This window comes from Cyrtonyx montezumae, unplaced genomic scaffold (genome assembly GCF_038088225.1).
Source record: "Cyrtonyx montezumae isolate F1298 unplaced genomic scaffold, pur_monq_1.0 scaffold_21, whole genome shotgun sequence".
Lineage (NCBI taxonomy): Eukaryota > Metazoa > Chordata > Aves > Galliformes > Odontophoridae > Cyrtonyx > Cyrtonyx montezumae.
This window is the reverse complement of record NW_027071948.1, coordinates 6,262,796-6,280,029: the sequence shown is the minus strand read 5'-3', so window position 1 is coordinate 6,280,029 and position 17,234 is coordinate 6,262,796. Positions and strand designations below refer to the sequence as shown.

General features: G+C 57.4%; 1 protein-coding gene across 5 annotated transcripts; it reads left to right on the top strand.

The window, feature by feature from the left end:
• Positions 1 to 6,918: 6,918 nt before the first annotated feature.
• On the top strand, positions 6,919 to 16,600 carry ZNF362 (zinc finger protein 362). Of its 5 annotated transcripts, none has more exons than XM_065738215.1 (9): positions 6,919 to 6,988; positions 8,884 to 8,968; positions 14,352 to 14,415; positions 14,513 to 14,759; positions 14,895 to 15,210; positions 15,320 to 15,544; positions 15,861 to 15,939; positions 16,071 to 16,229; positions 16,319 to 16,600. In XM_065738215.1, exons 1-9 carry the CDS (start codon positions 6,979 to 6,981, stop codon positions 16,433 to 16,435), a joined length of 1,302 nt encoding a protein of 433 aa, XP_065594287.1. In that variant the 5' UTR covers positions 6,919 to 6,978; the 3' UTR covers positions 16,436 to 16,600. The 5 variants fall into 5 exon arrangements, with proteins under 5 accessions (XP_065594287.1, XP_065594288.1, XP_065594290.1 ...); XM_065738216.1 differs by having other exon boundaries at positions 6,944 to 6,988; positions 8,750 to 8,968; XM_065738218.1 differs by lacking the exon at positions 6,919 to 6,988 and adding an exon at positions 7,881 to 7,942.
• The last annotated feature ends 634 nt before the right edge of the window (positions 16,601 to 17,234 follow it).

Below are 17,234 nucleotides of genomic sequence, written 5' to 3'. Positions count from 1 at the left end.
CAAAACCTAAACTTAAACCCAAACCCTAAACATAAACCCAACCCTAAACCTAACCCTAAACCTAACCAAAACCTGAAGCCTAACCCTAGCTACAACCTTAAACCCAATCCTAACCACAACCTTAACCGCAACCTTAACACCAACCCAAACCCTAACCCTAAAACAACCATAACTCAAACCCCAACACCAACCCTAACTCTAACCCTGAACAGAAACCCAATTAAAAACCTAACCAGAAAATAAACCCCAGAGCAGAAACCAAACCTTAAACCTGAACACTAAACCTAATCCCAACCCCATACTTTACCTTAACAGTAACCCCAGTGTGAAGCCTAACCCAAATACAATGAATACCAAAATACATTATTCCAACCCTAACCATAACACTAACCCTATCCTAACCCTAACTCTAACCCTAGCCCTAATCCTAACCCTAACCCTTACCCTGACCCTAACCCTAACCACAAATTTAATCCCAACAGTAAACCTAACCCTAGCCATAACCTTACAATAACCCTAACTCTAACCATAACCCTAACCCAAAATGAAAAATGACAATAACCCTAGCACTATGGTAACTCTAACCTAACCCCAGTCTGTACCCTAAGCCTAAAACAATAACCCCAACATAAACCCCAAACCAAAACATAAAGATAAAATGGAACCATAAACCTAAAACCAACCATAAACCAAACCCGAACCCTAACACTAACGCAAACCCTGACAGCAACCCTAACCCTAACCCCAACCCTACTCTAAACCCAAACCCTTGCCCTTACCCTAACCCTTCCCTTTCCCTTACCCTACCCTAAAAGTAAACCTAACACAAACCCTACACCCCTAGCCCTTTACCTAACCCTAACCACAACCCTAACTGCAACCTGAACCCTGACAGTAAATAAAACCCTAACCAAACCCCTGACTCTAACCCTAACCCTTTCCACAACTGTCATGGTTTGTCATGAATGAATGTGGGGTCATGTAACACTTCCTCCACAGCATATTCTCTCAAATAATGGATACCCTTTTCTGTAGCAGTCCATTTCTTTTTCTCAGGCATCAGATCATCTCTGAAGGAGTATTTTTCTTTCATGGCTATCAGCATCTGCTTGCAGAGAGTGAAGGGTCTATTGTGGCATGTACGAATGCCTCTGTCAATGGCAGAGTCCCTGGCAATGCTACCCAACTGTTGAGCTTTGCTACCATCTAGCCACACACTGTTGGCCCCACTGTCCCAACAGCGTAGTAACCAGGTGACAGTAGGTTCATTTGAGTGACGTGTAAAGTCTTTTCTCAAACCTTGAATTTCATTCATTTTCAGAGGCTGAGTAGTAATGGTAACAATCTCTCTCTCATCTCTTGCTCTATCAGGACTCATTGCACTCCTAGGCGTTGGTGACCATGATCTTGCTGGGAGTCTCATCCCTCCTACTAGAAACCCTAGAGCTTGGAACCACTCCTCTGGACCTCTTCTTTCCTCTTCTCTTACAGTGTCTGATTCCTCTACTTTCTTCTCCTCCTCTGTCTTCTCTTCTAAGGGAGCTGAGGCTCTTCATTTTCCATGCTCTTACAGGGGCAACTGACATTGATTCTGGCGTCACCGGTGGTTGATCAGGTTGGTGAGTCTCAGTGATCATAGCACGGCTCGGAGTCTGTCTTGTTGAGACTGGAGGGCGTCTCCCTCAGATTGGAGGATGTCTCACTCGGACTGGAGATACTTTCTCTCTGCTTGGAGATCTTCCCTTTCAGTTTGGAGGCTTTCTTTCTCAGCTCAGACACAGTCCTGCCAGGTCTTGAGATTCTCTTTCCTGATTAGGAGGTACTCTTTCTCGACCTGGAGATTCTGCCTCTCAGTTTGGAGACTCTGCCTCTCAGTTTGAAGACTCTCTCTTTCCTTTGGAGATCAACCCGAAAAATGTCAACGGTTTACGGGCAGGTTCGGCCCGGTTCTGTGACGATTGGTGCGGGAGACTCACAGACCCACACCCCAGGAAAGGGAGAGGGGGAAAGGGAAAAGGGAGATGGGCCTAGGAACAAAACAGCGGCAACAATCTGAGGAGGAAAGCTAATTTACTGAATAAGATATCGAAAAGAAAAAGAACACAATATAATGCAATATAATTGTAATTGAAGCTAATAAATCAAACAAAATGAGCAAGAGAGAGTGTCCAGTAAACCAAAGGCCTTACGCTAATGCTGAAAGCGAGACAGCAGCCAGCACCCACTGCTGGGTAGATCCTCAAAGGAAAAGAGAGTGTCTCATGACAACCAAACAGTTTTTATCTTTCCCTCTGAGCAGAAATACGTAAAAATACAAAGCAACACAAATCCCTCTGGGGAACGTAGTTCTCTTCTCAGACAGGTATCCCCATAACTATCGAAGATCCACAGAGCTGCAGCTCTTTAACTCTCAGTGCACTACGTGGTGTTATGATGTGGAATATCAATACCAACATTCATAAAACCATGACACCCTAAGTCAAACCTGAACCCTAACACAATACTAAAGCTAACCACAACACTGAACCTAACCCTGACCCAAACCCTAACCCTTAACCTAACCCTAACCCTATCCCTATTCCTTATCCTAACCATAACCATAACCTAACGCTAACTCTTACATTTACCCTCCCCTAACCGTAACCGTATCCCAAACCATAACCTAAACAAAATCCTAACACTAACCCTAACTCTAACTAACCGCAATCCTAACACTAAAATTAACCCTTACACATACCCATACCCTAACCCAACCCTAACCCTTAACCCAACCCCGACCTAAAATCTAACCTTAACACTAAGCCTAGACATAACCATTAACCCTCACCCTCTTACTCTAACCCTAACACTACCCTATCCTCAACCCTTACCCTAATCCTAACCCTAATCCAAACCCTAACCCTAACTCTAACCCTATACAAAACCATAACATAAAATAATCCTATCCCTAACCCAAACCTAACCCTAACCATTATTGTAACCCTTACCTAAGCCCTAACCCTGACCAAAACCCTAACCCTAATCCTAATACGAAACCTAACCCTAACCCTTACCATAAGCATTAACCCTAACCATTATCCCTAACACTAACCCTAACCCTAAAACTGAACCTATCCATAACCCTAACACTGATCATAACCCTAACCCTGACGCTGACCCTGAACTTGACCCTGACCTTGACCCTTAAAGTAACCCTAAACCCAACCCTAACCCTTATCCTAACCCCAACCCCACCCTAAGTTCAACCCTTACGCTAACCATAACCCTAAAACTAACCCTATCCCTAACCCTAACCGTAACCTATCACTAATGCTAATCGCAACTGTAACCTTTAACCCTAACCCCTACACTAACCCTAACTCTACCCTCAACCCAACACTTACCCTAACCCTAAGCTGGACCCTAACAATAAATACAACCCTAAGCCTAACCCTAACCCTAATTCTAACACTAAACTATCCAGAACCCTAACTGCAACCTGAACCCTAACACTAAATACAACACTAACCCTAACCTCAAACCTAGACCTAATCCTGACCCTAACTATAACCCTAACCCAACACGTACCCTAACCCTAACCCTTAACCTAACCCTAACCCTTATGCTAACCCTAGCCTAACTCTAACCCTTATCCTTATCCTCCTTTAACCCTAACAAAAACCCTAATCCTAACCACAACTCTAATCTTATCCCTAAGCTAACCCTTTCCATAACCCTAACTCTTATCCTTACCCTTCCCTAACCCTAACCCTTCCCTATCCCCCAACTCTTACCCTAGTCCTAACTCTAACCCTAATCCTAACCCTTCCCTTTACCAACCCCTAACCCTAACCCTATCCCCCAAACCATGACCTAAACATTACCCTAACCCTAGCCATAACCCTAACCCTAGCTGTAACCCTAGCCTAAAACCTAGCCCTAACCATTACCCTAATGCTAAGCCTAACCCTATCCGGAATCATAACCTAAACATAACCCTAACCATTAACCCAAACCCTAACACATAACCTAACCCTAACACTACCCTAACACCAACCCCAGCCTGAACACAAAGTACAAAGCTAACCCTAACCATAATCCTAAACCTTATCCTAACCCATACCCTATCCCTTACCAAAACCATAACCTAAACTTAACATTAACCCTAACCATAACCATTAAATCTAACCCTAACACTTACCCTAAATCCAACACTAACCCTAACCCTTACCCAAACCCTCAACCTCACCCTAACCCTAAGCCTAACCCTAACCTTAACCCTAACCTAATCCTACTCTAACCCAAACTGTTACTCTACCCTAACCCTAACCCAGTATCTAATCCTAACCCTAACCTGAACCCCAACCAAACCCCTGAGAACAACACGAACACCAACCTGAACCCTAAATGTAAACCCAAACCTTAAGCCTAAAACCAACCCTAGCCCAACATAAACCCTAACTGTAACAGTAACCAAACCCTAACCCTAAACCTAATCCTATCGGTAACCCTAACCCTTACCCTGACCCTAAACCTAACCACAAATTTAATCCCAACAGTAAACCTAACCCTAGCCATAACCTTACAATAACCCTAACTCTAACCATAACCCTAACCCAAAATGAAAAATGACAATAACCCTAGCACTATGGTAACTCTAACCTAACCCCAGTCTGTACCCTAAGCCTAAAACAATAACCCCAACATAAACCCCAAACCAAAACACAAAGATAAAATGGAACCATAAACCTAAAACCATACCCTAACCCTAACTTAACCATATCCCTAACCCTATGCTAACCAAAGCCCTTAACCTTACTCTAGCCTTAATGCCAACCCTAATCCTAAAACCAAACCCCAACTCCAACCCTAATCCCAAACCTATTCCTATCCCTAACCCCAAACCTAGCCTTAACCCCAACCCTAATCCCAACCCTATTGCTATCCCTAACCCTAACGGTAACTCCAAACCTTATCCACTCCCCAACCCTAACTCTACCCCTAACTATAATCCCAACCCTTACCATTACCCTACCCCCAACCTTACTAACCCCAACCCTAATCCTCCGCAGCCTTTGTCCACCTCTTTTCCCGCACAGTTCCCCAGGCTGCATCGCAGTGCGGCCGCTGCTCAGCTCCGCGCAGTCCCGGGCCGTGCCCGTGGGCATCGTGTGCGAGCTCAGGACCATCTGTGCCCGCCGTGGCCGCCCCACGCAGCTCCGCCCCGTGCCCCATCTCCCACCTCCCATCCCCGGGAAAGCTGCGGCCGTTCCCAGTGCCGCCGGGCAGAGCAGGTGGAGCGGAGCTGCCGCCCCAGCGCCCGCAGAGCTGATTTATGGCGAAGGCGGCATCTCCGCGCTCCCTGCCTTCCTTCCCTTTTAATTGCGGTCGGATCTGCCCCGGGGGCAGAAGAGCCTTTGAACACCTCCTCGTGAGCGTGAGCTTTGCAGCCAGCTCCGCTTCCTCTCCGCGGTGCCATTTTGCAGCTCAGGGATGGGAGGTGGGCATGCAGAGCCCCAGGACCTGCAGCTCCACCAGGGCGGATGGGGGTCCCTGCGAGGGGGGGGGGGGGCACGTGTGAATCCACCCAATGCACGGCTGGGAGAGCTCCTGCAGCCTCTGCAAAATGCAGCATCCCCAGGAGATGTCTGCTGGCTGGCCTGCCCCATGGCCACACGGCCCCGCCTGCCCCACGGCCATGTCCCCACTTGCTGGTCTGGGTGTCCTCCATCCACCCACAGACCCCCGGGGGTGTGGCACAGACAGAAGCCCCACATCTATGGGGCAGAATGTGAAAGCAGTGCCCGAAGTGCCTCCTGCATATGGAGATGGACGGGAACTTGGAGCCAGGGGGTGGCAGGGGACAAAGGGACGCCGGCGGCCACAGGGGGGGTGGGGACAGTCCCAAATGTCCCCATCTCCCGCCCCACCACTGCTGCAGGAGCTGCTGGGAGCAGACATCTGGACCGGGAGCTCGGGATGAGTTGAGTCATTGTGGGGTGGCAATTTGGATGTGGGGACGGCCCAAGATGGGAAAACGTTGGGCAGCGTTGAACGTGGGGATGCGGGGAGCGGGTGATCCCAGGCCGTGCAAGAAGAGCGGTGGGGACACAGATGGGACGCGGAGGTGCTGAGGAAGCAGACCGGCTGCAGCAGCACCACAGCACTGCCCCATCACCCTGCGGCCCTCGAGGGATGGATGGGGGGTGTGAGGCCACGGCACTGCGGAGCACAGTGGGAACCCCTCCGCTTTGCTCCCTCCCGCAGAAAAGCACGGGCCCTCCGACCCCTGCGGCCCCCGGAGCGGGGAGAAGGGCTCGGCGTGCTTCGGGGCATGGTGCAGGGCACCCACATGTGCTAAATAGGGTCGGGAGCACCACCACGGCCCGCTCCTCCTCTTCGTGCACGACCCCGAGGGGAGAGACCGTGAGCTGAGCGCTCGGAGCAGAGGGGCTGCGGGGCCCGGTTTGTTTAGTCTGGAGAGAGCGGCTGGGGGGGGGTGGCACAGCCGCCCCATAACGCAGCGGGGCGGGGGGAACGGAGCACCCCGCTCCTCTGCGGGACACGTTTGGGGGGCTGGGAAAGCAACGTGGGGGTCGGGGACCCGGTCCCTGGGGGGACCTTCCCAATCCAAATACAGCCCCGGATTGGGGCTGAGGGTCCTCAGGAGTGAGGGGAGTTGGGACAGGGGGGTGGGGGCAGCCCTGGAGGGGGGAGGACTAGGGGGCTCTGAGAGGGGTACTGAGCGGAACTGGGGGGTGCTGGGGGGGACTGTGGGACACGGAGTCCGGGCATAGGAGAACCGGAGGCCGCCCCGCTCCCCCCCCTCAGTCCGCCGTGGCGCCGCGCCGTGCCGGGGGGCGGGTCGGGGCGGGGGGGGGGGGGGAGCCCGGTGCTGCCCGGCCCGGGCCGTGGTTGGGCGGGGGCGGAGGCGCGGGGGCGGGCGGACGGCGCGGGGGCGCCCATTTTCTCGGTGCGGCGGCGGAGGGACGCGGGAGCATGGCTGTTGGTATAGGAAGTGTCTTTTTTTTTTTCCTCCTTCTTTCCCTCCTCTTCCCCCCTCCCCCCCTGCTCCCCACTCCCCCCCCCCCCCTTTCACCTCTCCTCCCGCATTCAAAAAATAATAGTACCCCCCCCCCCTCCCCGGTACGAGCTCCGGTAAACAGCGGTTGTGGGTGGGGGGGAGGGGGGGGCAGGGCGGTGCTGCCGCGTTCCTCCTCGAGATTATTCTTTCTTTTCCTTTTTTTTTTTAATTTTCTTCCCCTTTAATTTTTTTTCTTCTTTTCTTTTTTTTTTAATTATTATTATTTTCTTTCTTTCTCCCCGTAACCGCGGATCTGCAGAACATGGCGTCCCCCCGTCCTCCCCGCGCTTTAAAAATAAGCCGGGCTGCCATTTTTGTTTTCCTTTTGTCTGCGAATTTTAATAAAACCGTCTGAGAATGTGGAGAGGCGGCGGAGGGGCACGGAGCGGGGGCCGCCCCCCCCATCCCCATCCCCCCCTCCCCACCCCCCTCCCTTCGGCCTTTTTGTCTGCGGAGGACCCCCCCCGCCCCCCCCGGGCAGGAGCAACTTCACTCCGCGCCCAACTTCGCTGTTCTCTCGTGTTGTGCTTTTCGTGTTTTTGCTTTTTTTTTTTCCTTTTCCCTTTTTTCCCCTTTCTATTTCTTCCCCCCCCCACCTCTTCTCTCACCACCACCAACCCCCCCCCCCCCCAGGGGGGGGGCACCCCTCTGCGTGTGCCCCCCCCATCCCTCCCAGCCCCGGAGGAGGAGGAGGAGGAGGAGGAAGGAGGAGGAAGGGGGGGGGGCAGCCAGGAAGATGCCCGCTTTGCTGGATTTTCTCTTTTTCTCCCTCTGGAGGGTCTGATGGAAAAGTTAATTGCAGCCGAACGGACCCATCCGTGCGCGGTGCTCGGCGAGGAGCAGCGGATGCTGCGTGGGGGCTCGGCTGCCTTTCTCTTGGTCGCTTCTCCCTCCGTCGCTTTTTCTCTTCCTCTCTTTTTTTTTATTTCATTTCATGCCACCCCCCCCCCCCTTCCCTGCTACAGCTGCTTTCTTTCCTCTTTTTTTTTTCTTTTTATTATTATTTTTTCTTATTTCTGTTTTTTGTTGATGGGGGGCTTTCAGTCCGCAGGGGGTGGCGGTGGTGTGTGTGTGTGTGTGTGCTGGGGGGCTGCTGCCTGCTTGATTTATTTATCCCCCCCCTCACTCCTCTCCTTTTTCCCTTTTCCCTTCATTTCATTCCCTCCCTGCTAACCACATATATATATTTTTTAGGTTTAACAGAGCCGGGAGGGGAGAGGTGGCGAGGAGTTTTTGGGAAGGGGGGGGATATATTTTGCATGGCGCTTCGGCAGGAACGTTTTGGGGGGGGGGACCCGCATTTCCACGGCGGCGGTGCCCGGAGAGCTCGGTGTCCGCCTGCACGCGTGGGTTCGGCCGTGCCGTAGCGTGGGGATGCGCGCATCCGTATTTATGCGTCCGTAATCCCCGACCGCGCCGGCGGCGAACTGCGGTTTGGCCCCGGATCCGTTCCTCGGCCTTTTTCCTCCCTCCCGCGCCGTGGGATGCGCTGCGTGGGGACGGGCTCTGCTCCCGGCCCTGAGCCCACGGGAGCGGGGTTTGAGAGGCGAGGGAAAAGTTTTGGGCCCCCTCCCGGCGTGCAGTCCGCGGGATGGATGGCTGCGGGCCCCGCCGGCCTCCCCCACGTCGGGGCGAACCGGGGCACCCCGGGATGAAAACACGGCTTTTCTTTTTGTCTGCTTTCAGGAAAAAGCCCTACGTTCCCACGGGTTGGGTCGGTGGGAGCCACTCCGCTTTTGTTCCTCCGCTCGGCCGCTCCCGCAGCTCGCGTGTCTGTGTTTTTCGGGGTGTGTGAAGTTGTCCTCCTTGTCCCCCCGTAGAGAAACGCCCCGCGTGCGGCACCGGTTCCCAGCTAGATCTGGAGATGGACGCGGATAAGGGGAAGCAACGCCAGTACTCTCAGAGGTGGGCACACCGGCGCTCTCGAGGGAAGCGAGCTGCGCTCCGGCACCGGGCAGTGGGGGCTGCCGGCCGGGTCACCTGCCCGGGGGTGTGGGGAGGGGACACCGGGCCCAGCCCACTGTTCATCGGGGTCCTGCTCGCAGCATGAGCCCGGTCCCCATCCCCTCTCCCAGGGCCGGCAGTCCACGCGTTTCTCTGCGCTCAGTGCTCCGTTCTCCCCCAGGAATCCCATTCTCCCCCGATTGCGGCGGCTGGCCGGTGTTGTGACAGCTGCATGTGGGGGTCGGGGCAGTGGGGCTGGGACGGGGGGAAGGGGGGGACCGCTTGCTGCTCCTCTCCTGGCCCTGGGGCACAGCTCTGCTTTGCGGCCGCGCTGTCACGGTGCCCGGCTCTGAGTGTGGCTCCGCTTTGCCGTGTGGGTGCCAGGATGGCACGTGGCATTGTGGGGTGCTGGGGGTTTGGTGCCCGCTGTCTCTGTTGCGATGTCACTGCTGGGCCTGCAGTACTGCTCGTCCCTCTGCCCAGGCAGGTGGGCACTGCTGGTGGTGGGGCTCCAACAGTGTGGCTTTGGGGTCTCTGCTGGCTTCCATAGGGCACAGCTGTGACCCATCTTTGGAGGCTGTGAGCCGGGCGGCCTATCCCGCCTGCCCCCCATGCTGGTCTCCAGGATGGCTCTAGACAGAGCAGGTTCCCTTCGTGGCTCCTCTGGCCCCGCTCTCCCTGTCCTCTTTGCAGTGCTTGCTTCACCCCTCTGGCTGCGGGGCGGCTGCAGAAGCCCCCTGTGCTGGGGACCCCACCCTGGGCAGCAGAGCCCCGTGTTCCTCTGTTTGGGATTCTGTGCTCTCCTCGTGCACTGTGGGCTATTCTGGGATTTGGGGCCCTGAAGGCAGAATGTGGGGGTCCGACTCCATTCCCAGGGCAGACCCATGGGGTGCAGGCACGCATCCCTCCTCGCACCCCCCCTCCTTGGGGCCCCCTCCTGCACCCCTGGCCCCGTTGGGATGGGCTTTCTGCTCCAGCCACTGTTGGCTTTTAGTTGATTTTGCTCGGGGAAGGAAATCTGAATGAGAAACACCAGTTAGAGCCCTTCGGGGGGCGGAAACGTGGGGTTTAATTGGTTCCATCTTGGGTGAATTCTTCTGGCACACGATCCCTCGAGCCCGTTCCTCTGGAACGGGGATTTCTGAGCCTCCTGCCCCGGGTTTCACGTGTGTTATTTCTGCTTCCCCAGCTCACGTTCCTTCTGCTGCCTTCTGCCTTAGGGTGAATTCTTCCTGCTGAGGAAAAGCTGAGCCGGGGCCGTGGGTGCAGGGCCCACGCGGGACGGTCCCTGGGGCTGGCAGTGGGACGGCGTGTTGCGGCGCGGGGAGCCCGCCCGGGCACAGCACGGCAGCACGCGGGCAGCTTTGATGCTGCTGCTTACCACCCAGAGGCCCTGGGCTGGGGATTTTGCAGTCGGGCCCTTGGTTTCTCCCAAAAAGCCACTGCTGCAGGCGGGGGCTGCTCGTGGAGACGTGGATTGGGTTCTGGCTGGCGCTGGCTGTGTGGTGGGGATGGTGCAGCCCCTTCCCATGGCAGCACTGTGGCCTTGTGCTTCTGGGGGAAAGTGTGGCAGGATGCGGGCGGACCTGTGTGGCTGAGAACAGATGGAGCGCCGGCAAATGAAAGGGGACGAGGGGCAGTGGGTGGCACGGCAGTGCTGGTGCCACGTCCCCGTGTCCTTTCCTAAGGGTGCTCTGATGGCGGTGAGCACCCTGAGCTCGGGGACAGCTGGGGACACCAGGCCCTTTGCTCTGCCTGCTGCGCTCTGAGGCTCTGGGGTCTCGTGCTTGCTGCTCGGTGCCCGGCTTGCTCCTGATCGACGCCTGTCACCCGGGGTCCCTGCTTGGGAGAGCAAGGCTGTGCTGGTGGAGGGCTGGCTTCTCGCTTGGCCGCTGGCACCCCCGCGGTTCCGAGGCATGCCTCTCGGCTCTCCCCATCCCCTCCCTGCCTCCCCACGCCCCGTTTGCAGCCCTACCTGGTGCCAGGTGGCCCTGTGGCCACTTGCCGGCCTGGCCACCCTGAGGGCCGAAGCGGCACCGGTCCCTGGGAGCTGACCCTTGTCGCAGCGGTGCCGTGCCGTGTCCGTGAAAAGAATCTCTTGTTTCTTTTTATTTCAGCGAAGGCGAGACAGAGAGGGCTGCCAAAGTAGAGACGTTCCCTAGAGAACTGTAGCTTGACTTAGCGGCAGTTTGGTAGGAAGTTGGAAGGCTATAGTGAGCTCCGGGGCCTGGCGCTCGTACCCACCTGTGCCATCATCTACCTCCATCAATCTGGAGCCTCATCGACACGTCTCCCCAGGCAGCTGCGGCCATCTGGCTTCTGAGGCCAGCCTGTGAGTACCAAACACGGCGTGCACCATGTCTTGTCTGCGCCGGGCCTCGCTGCAGCCGCCTGCACACCCCTCCCCTTCCACGCGGCGCCGGGCCTCGCTCCGCCACGACGCCTCTCCCTTCCCCGCGCATCCGCTGCTTGCTCTTCCCACCTCCCTCCGCTTCCTTCCCCTCCTGGGCACTCCAGCTGTGCCCGCTGGTGGAGCCCTCCTGGGCGGCCCTGTCCTCCGTGGTTGGCACCTCCTCCACTCGCTGCCGGCCCCGTGGGCACGCATCCGTCCACGCGTGCCCTGAGGAGCCGGGGGGAGGAGCGCTGCGGCATTTCCCCACCCTTCATCATTTCCATTTTAATGGATTTTTTTTCCTTTTTTCTTTTTCCTTTTTTTTTTTTTTTTGCCGTGTGTCAGCTTCCATTTTTCATAGTTAGCTGAGAATCTTAGGAAAAGGGAGTTTGTGTGTTTTTCCATCTGCTTTATATCCCCTCCTACCCCCTCCCCCAGCCGTCCAAGTGCAGCCCTGGGAAGGGGGGAGCAGTCCCCCCCTTGCTCCAGATGAAACACTGCACAATTTATAAAAATAAGCTGGGACAGGAGCAGGGATTTTTTTGGCACCTCCACTGTTTCTTTTCCCTTTATTCTGGGCAGCTTTGCAGTGCTCCAAATGCTGTGGCAGCCTTGCTGTTAGATAAGACCTCCTCAGGTGGAGCGGGATGGGGAGCTGCAGCAGGTCGTGCTCCCCCTCCACCCCCCGTGGCAGCTGCAGGCTGTGCTGGGAGCTTCCATTTCTTTGAGCAGATGGGGCAGTGAGAGCTTTGCGTGGTCTGGGATGGTGGGGGGACAGAGGGCACGGGGCACCTGCTGCGAGGGCAGAGGAGCGGCTCGCTGGGTTGGCTCCAAAAAACCTTTTCTAATCATAGCTCTGGCTTCCTGTTTTCCCAGTCTGGCCAGGCAAGGATCGAAGGGGCACTGCAGCTTCCCACGCTGCGGGACAGCCACTGGCTGAGCCCTGGTGGTGGAGCTCAGGCCATGGTGGTAGAATGTGGGTTGTGATGATGGAGCTTGGGCCATGGTGGTGAGATTTGGTCTGTGGTGGTAGGCGTCAGGCCATGAAGGTGGGATTCAGGGCCATGGTGGTAGGATTCAAGCTGTGATGGTGGGATCCAGGCTGTGGTGGTGGAGCTTGGGCCAAGGTGGTGGGGTTGGAGCTGTGATGTTGGTGGGGTTCAGGTCATGGTGGTAAGATTCAAGCTGTGATGGTGGGATTCAGGTTTGATGGTGGAGCTCAGGCCATGGTAGTGGCATTCTGGCCGTGGCGGTGGGTTTCAGGCTGTGATGGTGGGATTCAACCTGTGGTGAAGCTTGGGCCATGACAGTGGGATTTGGGCTGTGATGGTGGTAGGATTCAGGCCATGGCAGTGGGTTTCAGGCCATAATGGTGGGGTTCATGCTGTGGTAGTGCATGGATTCAGGCCATTGTGGTAGGATTTCTGGCTGTGATAGTAGGGTTCTGGCTGTGGTGGTGGGATTCAGGCTGTGATGCTGGTGGGATTCAGGCCATGATGCTCGGGTTCAAGCCATGGTGGTGGGGTTCAGGGCTGTGGAGGTGGGTTTGGGGTCTTGGCAGTGGTAGGAGAACCCCACCTAGGGGTGTCAGAAGGCTTGGAGCCTTGGTACAGGCACATTAAGCAGTGAGTTGTCTCCTCTGACAGCATTTACTGGCACAGACTGGTGCAGGATGGGGTCCCCTGTGCACGGCTCTGCCAGCACAAGAGAGGTGAATGCTCAGAAGTGACACCTGGGGGTACTGTGATCCAGTCTGCTTCGTTCTGAGTGCCCCGAGCAGTCCGGGATGGTCCTCTGTGAGGCTCCTGATGAGCAGCTCCCATCCTGCTCTCAGCTCCAGGTCCCTGGGCAGGGCTGCTGTTTCCAGGACCTGAAGCCACTCCGCACCACATGCTGCCACGTGGCCACTACCATCCCGTGCTGTGGTCACATCCCCACATGCCTTGTGGGTGGGTCGGTCCCGCTCTGTGCCTTGCTGTCCCCAAGCTCCCTGCCCTCCTTTCCAGCAGCGTCCCGCGGGCAGCCTGCGCCGATCTCGTGCCTGGTTCCTCCCGGTGCCGGCTGTGGCGGGGATGGGTCTGTGCCGCTCTGCTTTCTCCCGCCGTGGCCTGGTTTCTGTTCCAAATGGAGGTCACCTCCCTGCAGCTCTGTCACCCAGCGAGCTGGGGAAGCTGCTGAGGAGCTCCTTCCTTCCCGTGGAGCCACACGTGGACACGGTGAGGTCCCGGCCTGCTCCGAGCTCAGGGTGCAGCCAAAGCAGCAGCACTGCCTGAACATGTCAGCACTGGGTGCGTGGGGCAGGGAGGAATTGGGAGTGCTTTGTGCCTCAGCGCTCCGGCTCTGACTGCGATGCTGATGTCGGGCTGCTCTGCTGTCGTCATTTTCTTGCCATCCCCGTTCAGATGTTTCCTATTAAGTGAAGATGGATTTTTTTAATCCATTTTTCCAAAGTATTCAGCGTCTCCATCAATCCCGCGGCCGTGCTGTGAGCCGGGCTGGTCCTGCAGTGAGCGCCGAGCCGCCTGCGGTCGCTGCAGGTGCCCTTTCTGGGGCTCCTCGGGCTCTGTGCGTCGCTGCCGTGCTCGCGCCGTGCCGTCCTGTCCTCACAGCCTTCCCCGAGGTGCTGGGGAGCAGCAGCAATACCTGTGGGCGCGTGGGAGCCCGTGGGTGACATGGGGAGCCCTGGGCAGGTGCTGTGGTTCCAGCAGCAGTCAGCTCTGCGTGGAAGGGAGCTGCCCTGGGGCCGCATGCTCTCTTCCTTGCTCCATCTTCTCCTGGAAGGTTTTCTAGGAAACCATCGCCTGGAGGTTGCCGTGTTGCTGTCGGTGTGGCTCAGCCCCAGGGTGGGCCCTGGGGGCTCCCTCCCATGGGGAGAGCTGTTGCACAGCCCCACAGGGGGGTTGGGGGGGCTGCCGGGATGCTGCCCCCATAACCGCCCGTCTCTCCCCGCAGGATGGCGGAGCCTCGCTTCAACAACCCCTACTTCTGGCCGCCTCCCCCCACCATGCCCAGCCAGGTAAGAGGAGTGCTTGGGGAGGAGGGAGCACAGACGGGCACAGGGGAGGACAGAACAGGGACACCTCTTACCCTCTGTCTTCCTTCTTCCCTGCCAGCTGGACAACCTCGTCCTGATCAACAAAATCAAGGAGCAGCTGATGGCAGAGAAGATCCGGCCCCCACACTTGCCCCCCACCTCTGTGGCCTCCCAGCAGCCCCTCCTGGTGCCCCCATCACCTGCTGAAAGCAGCCAGTCCATCATGTCCCTCCCTAAGCTGCAGCAGGTGCCAGGCCTCCACCCGCAGGCGGTGCCGCAGCCCGACGTGGCCCTGCACGCTCGGCCGGCCACCAGCACCGTCACAGGTACCACCATCAGCTTCGGGGGGGTTCTGGGGGCTCTGCTTTGTGTCCTGCTCCCCGTGGATCGTTCAAGTGTAGGGGGAGGGCGTGGGGTGAGCAGCGTGTGCCCCACTGATGCCTGCCTGTCTCTGCTGCCAGGTTTGGGCCTGGCGTCCCGTGCGCCCACGGTCAGCACCTCTGAGTCCAGCACGGGCACCACCACCCCTTCCACGCCCACCTCCACCAGCCAGAGCCGCCTCATCGCCTCCTCGCCCACCCTTATCTCAGGAATCACCAGCCCGCCCCTCCTCGACTCCATAAAGACAATCCAAGGCCACAGCTTGCTGGGGGCCCCCAAGGCAGAGCGGGGCCGCAAGAAGATCAAGGCGGAAAACCCTTCGGGGCCGCCCGTCCTCGTGGTTCCCTACCCCATCCTGGCCTCAGGGGAGACGGCCAAAGAGGGCAAGACGTACAGGTAAGCAGGTGCCTGGAGCCGGGCTGAGGCTCTGCTGCAGATTGGGGGGTGGCAGTGGGGTGCTGCGAGGCCTCCTGCCCCAGCCCAGCCCCACGGGCTCTCCCCGCAGGTGTAAGGTCTGCCCCTTGACGTTCTTCACCAAGTCAGAGATGCAGATCCACTCCAAGTCGCACACAGAGGCCAAACCCCACAAGTGCCCCCACTGCTCCAAATCCTTCGCCAATGCCTCCTACCTGGCCCAGCACCTGCGCATCCACCTGGGCGTGAAGCCCTACCACTGCTCCTACTGCGAGAAGTCCTTCCGCCAGCTGTCCCACCTCCAGCAGCACACCAGGTGCCGGGAGGGGCTGTGTGGGGTTGGGGGTCCCCAGTGGGGTGGGGTGTCCACTCAGCACCTCATGCCGCCTTCCTCCCCTCGTCCTTCTCCGGCTGTGTCTCCACCCCACGCAGCTCTTCTGGGTCTCCTGTGCCCCATAAGTGGATGCTGTCTGTGTGCGTGGCTGTCTCTGGTCCCATCTTTGGTTTCTGCTGAGTTTGCTGGCTGTGTGGGTGCTGGGGGCCTTGCAGGGCCTGGGGCTGTGAGGGTTCCCAGCTTTGCTGGGGTCGGTGCCTGACGCATTTCCCTCCCACTGTACGCACGTCCTGCACAGAATCCACACCGGTGACAGACCCTACAAGTGCCCGCACCCCGGCTGCGAGAAGGCATTCACACAACTCTCCAACCTCCAGGTCAGCAGTGCCTGGGTGACAGCGGGGGGGGGGCACGGAGCTCCAAACCCCCTGGGGAGCAAAGCGGGGAGGGCTAGGGGCTCTCCTGAGTCCCGTGTCCCCTAACCCGGCCCCGTGCCGCTCTCTGGCAGTCTCACCAGCGGCAGCACAACAAGGACAAGCCCTACAAGTGCCCGAACTGCTACCGGGCCTACACGGACTCGGCCTCGCTGCAGATCCACCTCTCAGCGCACGCCATCAAGCACGCCAAGGCGTACTGCTGCAGCATGTGCGGCCGTGCCTATACCTCGGTGAGAGGAGGGCACTGGGGGCACGGCACGGTGCAGCCCCCCCCCCCCCAAAGGCCCCGCTGCTCACCCTCTGTCCCTCTGCCCCGCAGGAGACGTACCTGATGAAGCACATGTCCAAACACACCGTGGTGGAGCACCTCGTCAGCCAGCACTCGCCTCAAAGGACCGAGTCCCCCGGCATCCCCGTGCGGATCTCGCTCATCTAAGCGGGCTCTGTCCCGCCCCGCTGCTGTCGGGGGGGTGGCACCGTGTCAGCCCCCCCCGGCCCGGCCCCCCCCACCCTGGGAGGGGCTGCAGGTTTGGTGACATCCAAAGACGGTTTCAGAGCACTTTGAATCTCTGCAGTTTTCGCTGGGGGGAGCGTGTGGGAGGGGGGGGTTATCCTTCACTCAGCCCCCCCAACCCCCGCCCTTCGCCTCCTCTCATTTTGGATACAAATATATATATATATTTATTGGCCAAGAAGTTGGTGCTGCTAACACAGAAACAAAATCAGACAAAACGGAGCACGCCGGGCGCCGGACCCCCTCCCCCCCCCCCCCCCAAAGGACTGTGCCAGATGGGGCTTTGAGGGGAGAGAGTGTGGGGGGGGGTTTGGGGGGGGGGTGCCGCTCCGTTTGGTTGCGTTTGGTTTTTAAGGACGTTTTCCCCTCTGGGTTCACTCCCCCACACCGGACTGCGTCACCGGGAGCAGCAGGGGAAGCTCCGGGGGTCCGCGTGCCTCTGTGTGTACATAGCCCCGTGTACAGAGCCGGGGGGGCCCCGCTCCCCGCGGACGGACTCCACAGAAACTCATCTATATTATGTACTCTTCGGTTCCGTTTTGGATATTAACTGTGTTATTTTTTTATACACTTTTTAAGCCTTAACTCATTGTTTTGCCAGGGTGTTTATTACCTTCTGTTTATTAATTTGAGCTCCCCAAGCCTTCCCTCCCCCCCTCTTCATTGCCCCCCCCCCATCCTGCCCCTGGCTCCTCCTTTCCCACTCGGTGTTGTACAATAC